The 15,310-nt window shown below is 49.1% G+C and overlaps 6 protein-coding genes across 6 annotated transcripts; 3 read left to right on the top strand and 3 right to left on the bottom strand.

Moving 5' to 3' along the window:
- Positions 1-990: 990 nt before the first annotated feature.
- Positions 991-5,178, bottom strand: N7525_006462 (uncharacterized protein; the record flags this gene model as incomplete). The annotated part of the gene is made up of 3 exons (XM_061213741.1): positions 991-3,081; positions 3,128-4,691; positions 4,760-5,178. 3 exons carry the CDS (start codon positions 5,176-5,178, stop codon positions 991-993), a joined length of 4,074 nt encoding a protein of 1,357 aa, XP_061068172.1.
- A 1,100-nt stretch (positions 5,179-6,278) lies between these two features.
- On the top strand, positions 6,279-6,855 carry N7525_006461 (uncharacterized protein; the record flags this gene model as incomplete). Its single annotated transcript, XM_061213740.1, is given in 3 exon segments — positions 6,279-6,493; positions 6,558-6,605; positions 6,624-6,855. 3 exon segments carry the CDS (start codon positions 6,279-6,281, stop codon positions 6,853-6,855), a joined length of 495 nt encoding a protein of 164 aa, XP_061068171.1.
- Positions 6,856-7,327: 472 nt separating this feature from the next.
- On the bottom strand, positions 7,328-8,383 carry N7525_006460 (uncharacterized protein; the record flags this gene model as incomplete). The annotated part of the gene is made up of 1 exon (XM_061213739.1): positions 7,328-8,383. One exon carries the CDS (start codon positions 8,381-8,383, stop codon positions 7,328-7,330), a length of 1,056 nt encoding a protein of 351 aa, XP_061068170.1.
- A 1,427-nt stretch (positions 8,384-9,810) lies between these two features.
- Positions 9,811-12,567, top strand: N7525_006459 (uncharacterized protein; the record flags this gene model as incomplete). The annotated part of the gene is made up of 5 exons (XM_061213738.1): positions 9,811-9,981; positions 10,032-10,091; positions 10,141-10,348; positions 10,410-12,228; positions 12,282-12,567. 5 exons carry the CDS (start codon positions 9,811-9,813, stop codon positions 12,565-12,567), a joined length of 2,544 nt encoding a protein of 847 aa, XP_061068169.1.
- A 619-nt stretch (positions 12,568-13,186) lies between these two features.
- On the top strand, positions 13,187-14,770 carry N7525_006458 (Aminoglycoside phosphotransferase; the record flags this gene model as incomplete). Its single annotated transcript, XM_002559673.2, has 2 exons — positions 13,187-13,500; positions 13,549-14,770. 2 exons carry the CDS (start codon positions 13,187-13,189, stop codon positions 14,768-14,770), a joined length of 1,536 nt encoding a protein of 511 aa, XP_002559719.2.
- Positions 14,771-14,798: 28 nt separating this feature from the next.
- Positions 14,799-15,148, bottom strand: N7525_006457 (uncharacterized protein; the record flags this gene model as incomplete). The annotated part of the gene is made up of 3 exons (XM_061213737.1): positions 14,799-14,864; positions 14,912-14,970; positions 15,031-15,148. The coding sequence occupies 3 exons, from the start codon at positions 15,146-15,148 to the stop codon at positions 14,799-14,801; spliced, it is 243 nt and encodes an 80-aa protein (XP_061068168.1).
- Between the last annotated feature and the right edge of the window lie 162 nt (positions 15,149-15,310).

The raw sequence follows: 15,310 nt of genomic DNA, 5'->3' as shown, positions 1-15,310 counted from the left end.
AATATATCTTCATAACCTCTCTGACTTTGAGTCGTACCATCTTGTTTATGTTGGTGAATCTGGATGCGATAAGCGCATTGGGTTCCGACGAACAGGTTGGTCACCACTCGGTGTAGCACCTCGGCAAGTGTCTCAGTTCCACCGTGACGAGCGCTATCAAATTTTGCCTGCGTATGCCCAAGATGGTATTTTGATGAGTCGAGTCTTTCGCGGCTCAACGGATGCCGCTGTGTTTGAAGACTTCGTTGATGAGCTCCTTCGTCATTGCGGGAGATGGCCAGAGCCGAAGTCTGTTCTGGTCATGGATAATGCATCGTTTCACCACTCCGAGCGGATTTCGCAGATGTGTGCTAATGCGGGAGTTAAACTGGTGTATTTGCCTCCGTACTCGCCAGACCTAAACCCGATTGAAGAGTTTTTTGCTGAACTCAAAAGGCTTTATACGACGCAATTGGTGCTACTACGCAGAAGATCCAGACCGAGAATTCGCCTCCTTTCTCGAACGGTGTACATATCAATCAGGTTGGGGCAAAGAAAAACAGTGCTAGGGGCCATTTTCGGCACGCAGGCCTTAGTGTTGAGAATTTAGATGATTGAAATCCTCCTTCGGAGGACACCATACAGTAACATGAAGCGATCGATCCTACATTCAAACCCTTCTCATTATCATAAACTGCCTTTGGCCGCCCGTGCGGACCAGTACGGGTGCCAGATAGACCAACAACGTAAGCCACGTGACCCGTAATGAGCGTTCTGGACCTTAGAAGTCCTCTGTGGTTCCATTACGTAGCGGTTTCTTCACTAAGCAGCCTCTGTGGCAAAAGCTAGCTATTCAGATGAATTAGCGACTCTATTAGGTACTACTAGAATTCTTATGGGATATGTCGCAAGCCGGATAGAGCCGTATAAAGTATCCCCTTCTTGCAGGCCCTTCTTTTATAAAGGGATTAGAAAAATGGAGGAAAGAGAAAAAACAAGAATGATTGAGTGTTACATACAAAATCCAATAAAGGAAACCCGCCCTGATGCATGTCCTAGGGCAAGTACATTACCGTTTATCTTGAAACGAGTAGGTCGAAACTCGATAGGAAGCCACAGAACCCTTTTACCATTCAATGCTATCCACTGGCCGTGCTCAATAGAGATGCATGGAGCCGCGTGAGATGGATGGGGCGTAGAGGAGAAGGCGACTGAATCAACCGGATCTGAATGGCCTTCGAGGGTCTGGGTGAGCGCGCCCGTCGCTGGGTCCCAGAGCCGCACTGTCTTATCCCAAGAGCCAGACGCTAGCAGGCGGCCGTCGGGCGAGAAGGCCACTGAATAAACCAAATCTGAATGGCCTTCGAGGGTCTGGGTGAGCGCGCCTGTCGCTGGGTCCCAGAGCCGCACTATCTTATCCCTAGAGCCGGACGCTAGTAGGCGGCCGTCGGGTGCGAAGGCCACTAATTCAACCGAACCTGAATGGCCTTCGAGGGTCCGGGTGAGCGCGCCTGTCGCTGGGTCCCAGAGCCGCACTATCTTATCCCTAGAGCCGGACGCTAGTAGGCGGCCGTCGGGTGCGAAGGCCACTAATTCAACCGAATGTGAATGGCCTTCGAGGGTCTGGGTGAGCGCGCCCCTCGCTGGGTCCCAGAGCCGCACTGTCTTATCCCAAGAGCCGGACGCTAGCAGACGGCCGTCGGGCGAGAAGGCCACTGAATTAACCGGATCTGAATGGCCTTTAAGGGTCTGGGTGAGCGCGCCCGTCGCTGGGTCCCAGAGCCGCACTGTCTTATCCCTAGAGCCGGACGCTAGCAGGCGGCCGTCGGGCGAGAAGGCCACTGAATTAACCCAATCCAAATGGCCTTCGAGGGTCTGGGTGAGCGCGCCCGTCGCTGGGTCCCAGAGCCGCACTGTCTTATCCCAAGAGCCGGACGCTAGCAGGCGGCCGTCGGGCGAGAAGGCCACTGAATCAACCGGATCTGAATGGCCTTCAAAGGTCTGGGTGGGCGCGCCCGTCGCTGGGTCCCAGAGCCGCACTGTCTCATCCCTAGAGCCGGACGCTAGTAGGCGGCCGTCGGGTGAGAAGGCCACTGAATCAACCGCATGAGAATGGCCTTTAAGGGTCTGGGTGAGCGCGCCCGTCGCTGGGTCCCAGAGCCCCACTGTCTTATCCCAAGAGCCGGACGCTAGTAGGCGGCCGTCGGGCGAGAAGGCCACTGATTCAACCGGATCTGAATGGCCTTCAAGGGTCTGGGTGAGCGCGCCTGTCGCTGGGTCCCAGAGCCGCACCGTATTATCCCAAGAGCCGGACGCTAGCAGGCGGCCGTCGGGCGAGAAGGCCACTGATTCAACCGGATCTGAATGGCCTTCGAGGGTCTGGGTGAGCGCGCCCGTCGCTGGGTCCCAGAGCCGCACTGTCTTATCCCTAGAGCCGGACGCTAGTAGGCGGCCGTCGGGCGAGAAGGCCACTGAATCAACCACTTCTGAATGGCCTTCGAGGGTCTGGGTGCGCGCTCCTGTCACTGGGTCCCAGAGCCGCACTGTCTTATCCCTAGAGCCGGACGATAGCAGGCGGCCGTCGGGCGAGAAGGCCACTGATTCAACCGAGCCTGAATGGCCTTCGAGGGTCTGGGTGAGCGCGCCCGTCGCTGGGTCCCAGAGCCGCACTGTCTCATCCCTAGAGCCGGACGCTAGTAGGCGGCCGTCGGGCGAGAAGGCCACTGAATCAACCACTTCTGAATGGCCTTCGAGGGTCTGGGTGAGCGCGCCTGTCGCTGGGTCCCAGAGCCGCACTGTCTTATCCCTAGAGCCGGACGCTAGTAGGCGGCCGTCGGGAGAGAAGGCCACTGATTTAACCGAATGTGAATGGCCTTCGAGGGTCTGGATGAGCGTGCTCCATCCTTCCTCAACTTGTGGTAACTGACATATCCAAGGGGGAAGCGACCGTTTGAACTCCCTACGTATTATCCCCGTTCGGGGTGCAAATACAAGTCCTGCGCAATAAATTTGAAGGGGGGCCTGATCAACTATCTGGCGATTTTTCAGAATAAAGCGCTTTGCATCGTGAACGAAATCTGAAAACTGAGGAGAGTCGTTACCCTAAATCTGTCAGTGCATATCATCTAAGAGTATCTTCGGAACTTACTGATATAGCCGTTTGGAGCAAACCAAGAATACCTGATACTACTGACGTAAGGCCCAGTAGGCTCATTGCTTCCACCCAGTGCAAAAAGTGCACCTGGAGAAATAGATAAACATTGTGCATCATGCTAGGCACGTCCGTGCATTGTACCAGATGATGCGCCCAGTACCGACAGGCGTATTTCAATTCCGGTGTCATATAATGCTGAATCGAATCATTGCTGATTTCACTCCTTTGCGTGCCTTCGCTTGACAGTTTGCAGATGTTTTTCTCTAGGCTGCTCTGCATGATCTGAAGGCATCGTTCTGTAAGACGCTGGTTTGTATATTCTTCATCGATCCAGAATTTGGTTTTGTCTTTGTGGTGATCTAAAAGAAAATCTCGGAATGACAGATGGAGAAGCCTGACTGGTGTGTCGAAATTGTTTGGTACACTGAGCACCGAGTGGAGTTGGTCTAATCGACATTTGACATCATCTGACTCTCTGCCTATTAGGTGGCTAAGAGAGTTGATCGAGAGCGGAGTGGCAAGAATAATGATCACTCCGACTATCTCCTTGAACTCGTCAAGTAATTGCTGTGACTCTGTTTCATTCTGGCCAGTGAGAAGTTGCTTTAGCACGGGAATATATGTTCTGTCCATATTAGACACATAGGTTGATTGGTCTGTCAATATCGCCTCAAGTCGCTTTTGAGGGTTCCATTTTACATCACTGATAAAACGGCATATGGTAGCAGCTGCAATGAACAAAGGGACGGCCCTATCAACCAATATCTTGGTAGCTGCGGCTCCCGGCCAGTCTGGTGGAAATGAGCGCCTCTGTTTTAGGCGTAGGAACTGATCCTCAAAATACAAGGATATGTCATGCTCTATCACTGGCTGTTCGATCTCATGGAGGACCAAATCCTGGTGGGCATCGGTGATCCCTTCGAAGCCCAGCCTGATCGGCAACTCAGGTCTGCTTGTCAATAAGAACCGTAGTTGTAAGGAAGTTGACTTTTGAACTTGTGGCAAGAGGCGGAGAATGATTCCTATGTCATCTTCTGAATCGCATTCATCTAGAGCATCAATCACGATCACTCTTCTCATAGGCTCTTCGCGCTGCTCAATTCCAGACAGTGAATCTAGTAGAAGCTTTTCAAATTGTTCTCTCAACACCTTTTCCGAAATATTAGGGTCATCGTCCATTGCCTTTTGAACTCGAGGCAGCATTTGAGGTATTCTGTTAACCATTTGCTCGGTCAATGTTGGGAAAAGCTTTTTTGCTGTTCCTCTGTCTTCTTCACCTCTCCGAAAGAAGAAGCTGGCCCCGAGAAGCTGCTGCTCTTGAAGACGGCTTGCAACCGTTTGGGAGATTGTTGATTTCCCTGTCCCTGCCATGCCGTTCAACCAAAATATGCATTTTCCGTGTGGCGATTTTGCCCACTCTTCGATTTCTCGAAGCAGGTCAATCCGGGTCCCCGGGAGACATTCACTATGTTGGTTGCCGTAGGAGTCGAATGCTGCTTGTTTTGCAATCTGTAATCTGCTAAGGTCCATCTTTTTGTGTATCGAGTTGGTCAATCTCCTAGATCAGCGTCAGAGTTGGCCTTTGATATCAATAATTAAGAGACCGCATTTCGGTCCGGAGCCTACGTTTGATCAACCTGCAAGGACAAAGCAAATGATGTTTTGTACGACTCAAGCTCCATGATAGCAAAATCTACCTCCGACCGTGCCAGTGGCCATTTTAAGGCTCGAAGGCCCCATTTTCTCATCTGCTTTTGCGTCGTTTCCGGATTGATTCTCTCTTTCAAATTTGTAAGTGCTGAGGAGCATTTGGCAATATTGTCGACCAGGTCTTGCGTAGTAGTAAGTTTGTTGCCATCAGATCCACGGATCAGCTCATCGAGAGAGTGAAGGACATGTGAAAGGGCGGCGACCTTCTCTCGGAAACGCTGAATATCCTGCCTCGCGCTCTTGACGTTACTGAGATATTTTCCACATATTTGTAAGATAACTCCGGTTAACTGGATAACTGCGATAACACTTGCTGCACCCGAAAGAGGATCCATGGTTAACAAGCCTCCCACGGTATTAATGATATCAAATGTACAAAGTAAGATGTCGCGAAGGATGATAGACAAAAATGGAGCTAACGCCCCTCAAGGAGGGGTAGGCATCAAAGTGAGGCTAAGAGTAAAAGTGGACCCTGATTGGCGCTTGTCCGATCGTTTAAGCCACGCAACTACCACAAGGGGTCGTTCGTTTCTGTCCAAATGGAAACTCTTGCAACCATTGGCTGCACCCAGCACAACTGGGTTCGAAGTGGCATCAATATAATGTTACGAATAAGGGACACTTGGAGAGTGAGAAGATCGGTCGTGGGGCCTGCGAGTGTGTATTGGGGATTGATGATTTGCAGAGACCCGCTATCAGCTTCCATGGAATTCCATTGAATTCTAGTTTTCATTGTGTAATTTACGAGCAATATATAATACCATGCTCAGGCATTTTACGTATCCATCAATTTAATGCGGCCCGCTCAATGGTTGACCTGCGCCAATGCAGCCGATTTCGAGAACGACTATACCGCTCAGGATTCAGATGTAAAACAGACCAGGTCAGAAGGGAGGCCTAGATGCATGGTGGGGAATTATTGCTGGTCGAGGTATTCAGCCATCGACAGCAGCCGCCGATGGTAGAAACAACCTCAACAATAAGCCCACACAACATGAACGACCCGGGATTGTCATACGCAATCAATAAATCAGCAACAAATATTGCTGGTGGATTACTGCGGTACTGCATCCTCAATACTCCAACGCATTTTTCGAGTGAATACGAATAACCCTTTGACTCGATATCTTCCGCAATTTGTTGCTGATCGTTCCAAGCATTACCGTAATGACCAACATCAAAAAAGTGATGCGCTAAGGCGATTCCATCATTGTTGCAGGCTCTTTCATATCCGTCACATTAGCCATTCCTGTACATATGGTTGCATTCGTTTTCTTGTTTTGAATATTAAAAAATAATTCTAGTCGGTTTACGTGACTTAACAAGCGCCAAGACATTCAGCAGCTACACCTAGCCTCTGGCGCAAATGATTTTGAACCGTTCTCAACCAGACAGGAGCAATGAACATTGACATTGGACGTCGTGCACTTTCAGTCTGAGGCATGAGCAGCAGGATGAGATCAAGCAAAAAAAATTCAAATCGACACAATATCAGCTCTATCTGCTGGAGATTAAAGAGCGCAACCCCCTCCTTGTCAAAGCGTTCTATCTAGACCATGGGATGGCAAGGCGTCTTCCAATCGAAACTGCCCGAAACACATGGGATGATGACATAGTCTCTTTTCATGAGGCGCTCATTAATGTTGAAAGGTATGTAGCTATCTCACTCAGTATCATCTTCCTTTTTCGGACGGTATCTGATCACCTATCTCAGACATTGGAAAGAACTTGGCATCCAAGGCGAATTTCCCTATCACTTCACGTAGGAAGAACTACATAGCCACTCCGTTGATGCCAAGGGCTGGAATGAGGCCAAGAGTATAGAAGGTCTTATGAAACGAGATGGATGGACATATCCTGATACGTTCGACGCTGCCTTCAATTTCTTTTCAGAGCTTCGAGAACGGAGCCTGAAGAATATGAGAGGTGAGGAAAGGAGAGCTTTTGACAGACAGACTCGTTGGGCCAGAAAACAGGGTGATTCCCGGGCCTCCGGGACATCACAACACTAGCAAAATAGGAGCATCTACCGCGCTTCACGTTGTCCAACCTTTAATTTGACTCCGGAACAAAATTTACACTAAATCATCTCCCAAAAAAAAGAACGTACTTGTGCGTCTTATTTCCAAGTTGCATACAAGCTGAGCGGGGAAGAAAAACGCCAATTCACCGCACCCATCGCCCACACGCTCGGCAATGCTTTTTTCACATTCTCAACCCAATCACGAATATTTTCTACGAAACTCCGAGCAATTCCGGGTCTGATCCCTTTGCTGACGAAAAATTCCGCATTCTGATCCTTGTAGATGTGCTCAAGCTCAAAGCCATCAGGCAGGGTTATGTCGCATGCTTGTCGAAATCCAGCTTTGAGGGTATCATCAGATACATTCGATGCAAGCCACTCACCATATTCTTTGACGGCCACGTCCTTGAGACCAGGAATCTTCAACGAACTCACGGGATTTGGCCCAGCTGCCTCAACTGCTAAAGCCGTTGTCGCCACCCCAGGGGGGTGAAATTGATGTTGATCGGCGAATGCGATATTTGACCGCCAAGTATATTACCGCCTTTGCGCTTATTTTTTTCCTCCCTCTGCTGATCTTCCATGTAGAGCTCATCTTGGATTTCATCTGGGACGTCCTTGTGCGTCTCCAGGATGCCACCTTTCTCGGCGTAGGTGACCAGACGTCTAAGTGTTTGCGTCCGGAGTCGATAATGCTTCTTTCCCTTCGGGTCTAGCCAGCAATAAGGGCCCAAGTGGCATGCGGCTGAATCACATTTCATCAAATCATAAACGCGGCGCCAAATAGATTGCTGTCCGCATGCATTTTCTTCAGCATCCAGCTGGGCATCGCGATCGCCAAGCATACTCCTTGTAACGGAGGATTTCCCTCTCTTTTCACCCTTTCGTCCTAAAGGTGGGGAATTACAGTCTTCTATATAATTGAAACAGATTTTCAGTGTGAGCCTTTTTCCACGGCAGAAATGACTCGACCACATCCTGAGTTGTTTTTCAATAGGGGCCCAAACTATTTCTGTTTTGTTGAAGCGCTTGTTTAGATCACGCTGTGTACGGTCGCTGTTTGACACAATGATTGCCGTGTCATCGACCCTGATCCTTTTGTTACGAGAGACTTTCTCTTGGAGAACGGTGTGTAGCTTTTCTTCCAGGAATAACTTCCAGTAGGCGCCTGGAGCCAAAACAAGATCTTCTTCCGTGTCTTTTACAACGGTTTTGTTGTTGAGGGTGACTCGCCATTCTATAAAATAGTGGATGCAGTTTGGAGGATCCTCGTCGTAGGCTTTCTCCGACTGCCATTCGGATTCCTGTAGTAGAGGTAGAGTACTGGGCCGAAGTTGGCTTGCGGAGCTGGGGTCGTCGTCGAATGGGGTGAACCGGGAAGGGCTGCAGTTGGAATATGTAGCAGATGGGCTTCGGAAGTATCCCGGGGTAGGGGGCGAATATTGTGAATCCTGTTCCCATGGTCCGTATTCTCGGGGCTGAGAGATGTATTCATCATGGTAGGGGCTGCCGTTCATATCTACGCACGATCAAAGCTCTGGAGGTATGTCAGCATGAGTGGGCGGTGCCAGTTTTCGCAAGAAGCCCAATGACGAACGAAAGTTGCGATAGGGAACGAGTACCATAGGGAGCATAAACGAGAACCAGCTTAGCCTACCAAGGTTAGTGCTCTACGGGGTCTTGGTAATGTATATTGATGTAGACAGCTATGTTGGAAAGGTAAGAAAGCGAGTGGGCATGGATGAGACCAGATCGCCAGATCGCCGTTGCCATGGCGATTGCCTCCCTAGAATATTCTATGGGCGAGTACGGTAATTAACAATGACTCATTTGACACATAATCTCAATACGTTATATACTACGATACAGCTAAACAGGGGTTAATTTTGAGCGAGCCCTATATGGATTAGCGTGGTTCCGGGTACGGGCCGAGAAATAAATCGTGAGTGTTTCGAGGGGAAGCCGCTTTCGAAATCTACTGTACCTGTTTTTTTTCCCAGTTGCTCAGATGCTGAGGTAAGTCGTCCTGATTCAGGACCACTTACCTAATCTACATTGGTCTGGTGGGAGGCTTAACTTAGTTAAACTTATTTGTTAATGAGGGTCTTAAGCACGTGTCTGACTAGGACAGAGATATAGTGAATGAGCACCCCAATCAGAGTTCATGTAGCACGTGACCGTATCGAAGATTTCGATGAGGTCACGTGCTGAACAGAATGCCCAGAACCACCCCCAACCGCTCCCCAAAACTCCCGCAAACCCAACAGCGATCACTCGCACTGAGCATTCTGATTGGCTGGCCCTCTCCTTCCCTTGAGTTCTCTGTGATTCCTCTTCTCCTTTATGGTCCTTGAGGATGTTAGCTATATAGTGCCTTGAGGCCAATAGGAGCACAGCGTGCTTCCCAACTCTCATATTCTCACCATAAATGGCGTCAGCCATGCTCAAGATGACGTAGCGTCAAGTCTCAAGCTTTTTCCAGTATTCCCGCCCTCCCCCCCTTTCCCTCCTCTCAATGTAGGAAAAAGAAAATTTTTCCATCGCTGCCAAGCGCTCACTGAGCATTACTAAGCGCTCAGTGAGCACTTCGAGTGTACAGACCTCGCCGGAGCTAGGATCTCACCATCATTGGTCCAGATGGTCTGATCACATGATCTTGTTTCATGTATGCTGACTCACTCGATCATACGAAATCTTTACAATGTTGACCAATCCTTCCTTGAACACTCTTCCCTCTCATCACTTTCTGGCCCTGAGACGACCAAAATTTCAAGCCTGCAGTTTGGACCAGGGACCATTAACTGCCAACATTATCAAGGAATACCTGTCATCATGTGTGCACCTGTTTTGCAAGTCATAGTCGTCAGAATGTTGAGGTCGATGTTCAGCGTATGCCTTGATCAGGGAGGGTGAGCGGAGCCCTGAGCAAAGCCCTGAGCAAAGCATGAGCGGAGGACGAATCGCTACCACTTTGGTCTGCTCTATCCGTCTGTTTATCCATCCATCATCCCATGCCTCACGCCACCTCCCGACGACTCCCATACTCGCCACCAGAACTATTCTCCCCATAAGGAGTATTTGTACCGGAATGCTTCAGATCAAGTTGACTCTGAATGTAAGCTAGCCAATTCGACTTGGCCTTCAACTCGCTCACATTGCTTACAGAGTATCCGTGCTAGTGAAGCGAATAATCCCAACAACCTCCTCCCACTGTCGGATGATGAGGTGTGCCCTTTCCTTGCATCGGCCTGCGAGGTATCTAATCCTGTTCCAGATTTTAGGTGCACTTTCCTACTTATGCAAAATCCAATCGTCGCTCTCTCGCGATGAGATTATCAACCTCTACGAACGAGTCGGAATGATAACCGATTGCCTCGTCAACTATGATATCGAACACGACGACTCTCTACTGCAGCCACCTGCAGCCAGATTAGATGACACTGGCGACACAAATTCTAGCTCATCTGCATCTCATTCCATTAGTAATGTTCACTGCATCCCATTCACCAAAATTGTTATTCCTAACATCGCTCGCTTTCCCAGACCCTTCCTTGATAACTTTGGACAAAAGCGCACGAGACTATCCTATGGCAACCTCATTTCCGACTCCCGATTCGGATCGATTTCACTCCCCGGCACAGTCAAGCACAGGAGTGGTGCTGAGACAACCACCCTCGTCGCCATTTGATGGGGAAGTTCAAGGGCACTGCGCCTCAAGTGCCTTCAACGAGCACAAACCTCCGCATGTCGAAATAGACCGCGTAATACCAACATCCCACGGCGCGTTTGGATGTGATGAAAATGACTTTGACTTCGCCATTAGAGAAATTGACGAGATGGAATCATCAGGCCATTCGCCCGATGCTCGCCAAGTGTCCTGTGATCGTACGAACGACCCTGAATCCTCTACGTGTCCTCCAGTGGGAGGACGTGATGATGAAGGAATTGAAAGGGTGGATACCGATGAAGATGATCCCATGACCAGCCAACTAAAGACGCAGATCTCTGTCTGGGACCGCGTTGAAGGAAGGAGTCACGATATATCATATGGGCTTCCACCTCATGATACTTCAGTTGGCAACTTTCAAGAGTGTTCTCATGAGATGGGAACAGCAGATGTCGAACAAGACGCACAAGACGCACATCGAGATAGCCCATATACCACTCGTTATGACAACCACCCCCTAGTCCCAGAGACCTATGTCGGGAGTCCGACTTTGGGCCCAGGTGCTTCATATTCCGCCCCCGAAACAAGTATGCTCGATACACCAACAACGCTAATGCCAACAAAAAGAAGAGTGGAGGCATCTGATGGGGCGCCAGGCGAAATTTTTTTCGCTGGTCAAACTTCCAACAATTGCCAAAGCACACAATATTTATCGAAATATCAGCCAACGGTTGAAGATGCCCCTGATGAAACCGAACATAATGATGCCGAGGATCCTTTCGCCAAGGATGATAACTTCGGGGATTCAGACGTCGAGGCTGTCTTGGAGGAGGCGCGCAAATTTCTGGGGGACACTTCTGCCGATCATGAGAGCCCCTCCAGTGGGGCAACGAATACCATGAACACGGAGCTGGGCCTGAATGCCCCAGTCCTAGCCTTCTGCCCACCTGACAGCGATGACCGGCATGCGCTCCCTAACAAGGAACAAACAGATATACCCCGGGCGTCTTCGGAGGAGGAGAACCGTGAAATACACCGTAAGCGGAGACTTTCATCGATAGATGAATCCCAGTCAACTCTGCCATCCAGGAATCTCAGGGCTCGCCTTCTCAACAACGTGGGTCAAAAGACATCAGGTCCTCCCAATCTAGATAAAGATCGGTGGAAAGGTCGCTTCTCTCATCATACTCTCCTGTCCACTCTTCTGCCAGACCAAAAGGACGAAATTGAAAGGAAAAGCAACCGAGCTCTGAGGTCTGATTTGCCCGAATTTATGGAGAAGCACACCAAATTATGGAAGTCGACCGGATTTTGGTTTTCACCATTACTTGAACCGTCCAAGTTTCCCAATATGCCTGCTGGTCGAAAGGGTCATGTGATTTGGCGGTATGTGGAGGCGATGCAGGCAGAAGATGAGACACATTATCTCAAAGCTCGGCTTGCAGATATAATGCTGTATTTGGAGTACGTCGGAGAACTCAACAGACAAAAGAAAGCCGGGCATCCCAGCCAGACTGCGAAAACTCGAGCCACGGATATCATTTGTGGCACTGGATCTCTTCCCAAAGCAAAAGCGGACAAGACCCGAATGTCTTTCCATGAGCATAAACTCGTTGGGGAGCGGTGGTGGTGGTCTGGGTGCTACCTGGGGCGTGGATTCATTCTCCTGTGTAGCGAAGAAACAGGGAAGAAAGTGTTGAGTTTCTCTGATTGCCCTGGTTGCGTTAATTCCGCTGACGAGTCTGCAGACGAAGCAAATCCTTTAAGTTGGATGCATTTATTTTGTATAATCTATACAACTGCAGGAGCACCCTAGCCTGTTGCAGCAAGTTCGACGAAGTAGTGGACAGACTCTTGACTGACGGCCAATTCCCCAAACAGATCAGCAAGAAAGAAGTCCAGCAGTGGATCAAAGAAGCAAAAGCTACCAGTCAGGAGAGCGTACCTACCATTCACTGGCAGGCCTGGAGTACCAATGCGGTGGCGAGCCAGGCCTCTATCTTTCTCTCTGCTTGTTCAAGCAAACGATCCTGAGATGTTTTTCCGCGGCGTTGGGTATAGAATGTTGTAATGTAAAAGGCAACTAGGTTAAGGCGCATTCTATATCGACCAGTTCTGCGTGCACATTGTGGCCAACGAGCGACAAACCACAGACCTATGGATCACCGTGTCAGTTGATCTGGTTGATGCCTGCACCGTCAGATCATGAGGTGGGCGGGAAATGTGTTCTTCTATTTTGACGCTGCCACTTAACTGTCCGCTAGGAGACTGGCGCTGAAGACCTTTGCGCATCGCGTCTACTTTATCGGCCCCCGGGAGAACACTATCTACTATAATTTGATAAACTACTAAGCAAAAACATGTCGCTATGACGTCCCAAATGGAAAACAACTTGAAGAGAAAACGTTTTGGCGTGCCGGTCGGGAGTCGGTCGCATGTTTTCAACCACCTCACAAGTTTCGGGGTTGGGATGTACTGAAATTGTAACTTTGAGACACTTTCCAGATGATCAGCTGGCTCTCACCGCTTTTAAGGGTAGATCATTTGAAGCGGAACTAAACCATCCATCTCTGGAACTCTTTCGACCTGCAACAGCAAACCTATATTTTTTTTGACCCCATTTTCCTTCGCTTCCCGAATTTATTCCATCAAAATGTCCCCAAATCCGAAACCAGACATATTCACTTACGCCGATTTTGACCTTCAGGCTCTGTGCCGTCAAGCGAGCACGCTGCGGCAGGGTGTTCCATGTGCTTGTGACCCGGATCAGCGTCCTGCCTCGGGAAGTTTCAACTGGGCTATCTTTATTTCGTTTGAAGATAGGGTACGATGGGTCTTTAGATCTCCACACCCTAGAACGTTTATGCCAATGGAAATGGGAATAAAGCTACTGGCAAGTGAAGCTGCCACGCTCCGATACCTCAGAGCTCATAGCGATATCCCAGTTCCAGAAGTATACGACTATTGGTAATGAAGTCTCCCAGACCGCAATGTTCTAGTCCTAATCTATCACAGTGCTTCGTCCGATAATGACATCGGTATTCCATTCATTTTTATGAGTGAGGCGCCTGGCAGGCCACTGTCAAAATTTTGGAGATCAGCCGGATCTCCTCAACCTGACCTAGATACTCCCAGAAAAGCCAAAATTCTCTCCCAGTTAGGCGGTATTACCTGGAAGCTTTCGCAGTTGCGATTCGATAAGATAGGCTCACTATTTGAAGACGAATTCTTCGAAATCAAGGAATGTCTCTCACGTGGTCACATGTTACATGGACGATATTCTTTGGAGGTCCCACGAGGGCCTTTCACTTCCGAGGCAAAGTTCTATGACAGCCTTGTTTCTGCGTTCTTAGAGCATGCAGAAACCCTGCAGTTGTCACATCATTGCTTTGTGGCACCCGTTCCTTCGCGGGACGACTATCAATCCAGCATGCAATATGAGAGCGCTGTGACCCTATGGAACGACTTTGTAGCCGTTGGAGGCAAGACCGACTCATCGGACAACAGACTGGATTATATCATCGCAGGCGACGCTCTCCGCGATATTGTACGGAAACTCGAACTCCCAACTGTCAATTCGGAGACTTTTCCGTTATGCCACCCTGATCTGAGTGTCAATAACATATATGTTGATGATGATTACAACATCACCTGTATCATCGACTGGGCATTCGCTTCATCCATTCCTGAATCAATGCTTTTAACCACACCAGGATTGCCACAATACCGTGACGAAATTAGTTCGGAGTTATATATACCTTTTATAGATGGCTTCATCTCTGCTATGCCTGGATCGATGGAAGAGACGTCGATCCACAGATATCACTATTCCCTGGAGCGGAGCCAAGTCTTCTGGAGATTGAGCCGGCTCCTCAACCTGGACTCGATTAGTGATTACACTCTCTTTGCTACAGTCTGGCACTTTGCTCGTGGGCCTGAACAGGACCTGGGACATTACTTCTTACGACAGTGGAGTTCGCCTCACTACATCCAGCTTTATGACGAAGTTCAACAGGAGGATCAGCCACTTTCGAAAATTCAAAAGGATGAAAAAGATTATTTTCGAAACAAGGATCTCAGAGAGACAATAGCTAAGAAGCTGACACTCATGTCCGAATGGAAAACACGGTTTACCGTCAATCATCCGCCAAGACTTCGGAAAGATATGTTTGTCGCTTCTCCCAAGTTATGGAAGTGGATTCAACAATTTGTACAGGACTGGGAAGACATGTCTTGACGAGTCTACACCAGACACCAACACCACATCAAAATCTCAAGCGAATGCGCTCAACTGGGACCTCCCACAGATCACCGGTCTCATCATCTTTCACCTTCTCAAAATTAGATTGCACATCAAACATTGTTTGGGGGGATATACCGTTTGCAATATGGTGCTTGATGTACTTGAATCAATTGTGCCTTCGCGCCATTCAGTCTCTGGGATAGCTTAGCTTAGTTGATGTCTCACTTTAGACCCAAGATATCAATGTGACCTACTCCCCTCACGACAGTACCAGACTGCGGCACCAGCGGTGTAGTATGCTCTCTTTTCCGCGCCAGTTGGTGGAGTTGGAAGATCTGGTGGGGTCGATGGCTGGGGACGTTTCTTAGGCATGGTGTTCAAATGATGTAATATTTTTTTGTCGTCGGTGGGCTTTTATTACGACTAGGTTCTAGTTCCTAGGAGCAAGGCGCTACATTTATATTCTCGATTTTTCGCACTGGCCTCTCACAACATTTCTTCCACATAATATGGGCGCTTAACGCCGAGCCCACC

This window comes from Penicillium rubens, assembly GCF_028828025.1.
Source record: "Penicillium rubens strain IBT 27055 chromosome Unknown utg000003l_segment0_segment0, whole genome shotgun sequence".
NCBI classification, from domain to species: domain Eukaryota; kingdom Fungi; phylum Ascomycota; class Eurotiomycetes; order Eurotiales; family Aspergillaceae; genus Penicillium; species Penicillium rubens.
Note: the sequence above shows the minus strand (reverse complement) of the source record. Positions and strands in the feature narration are given on the sequence as shown.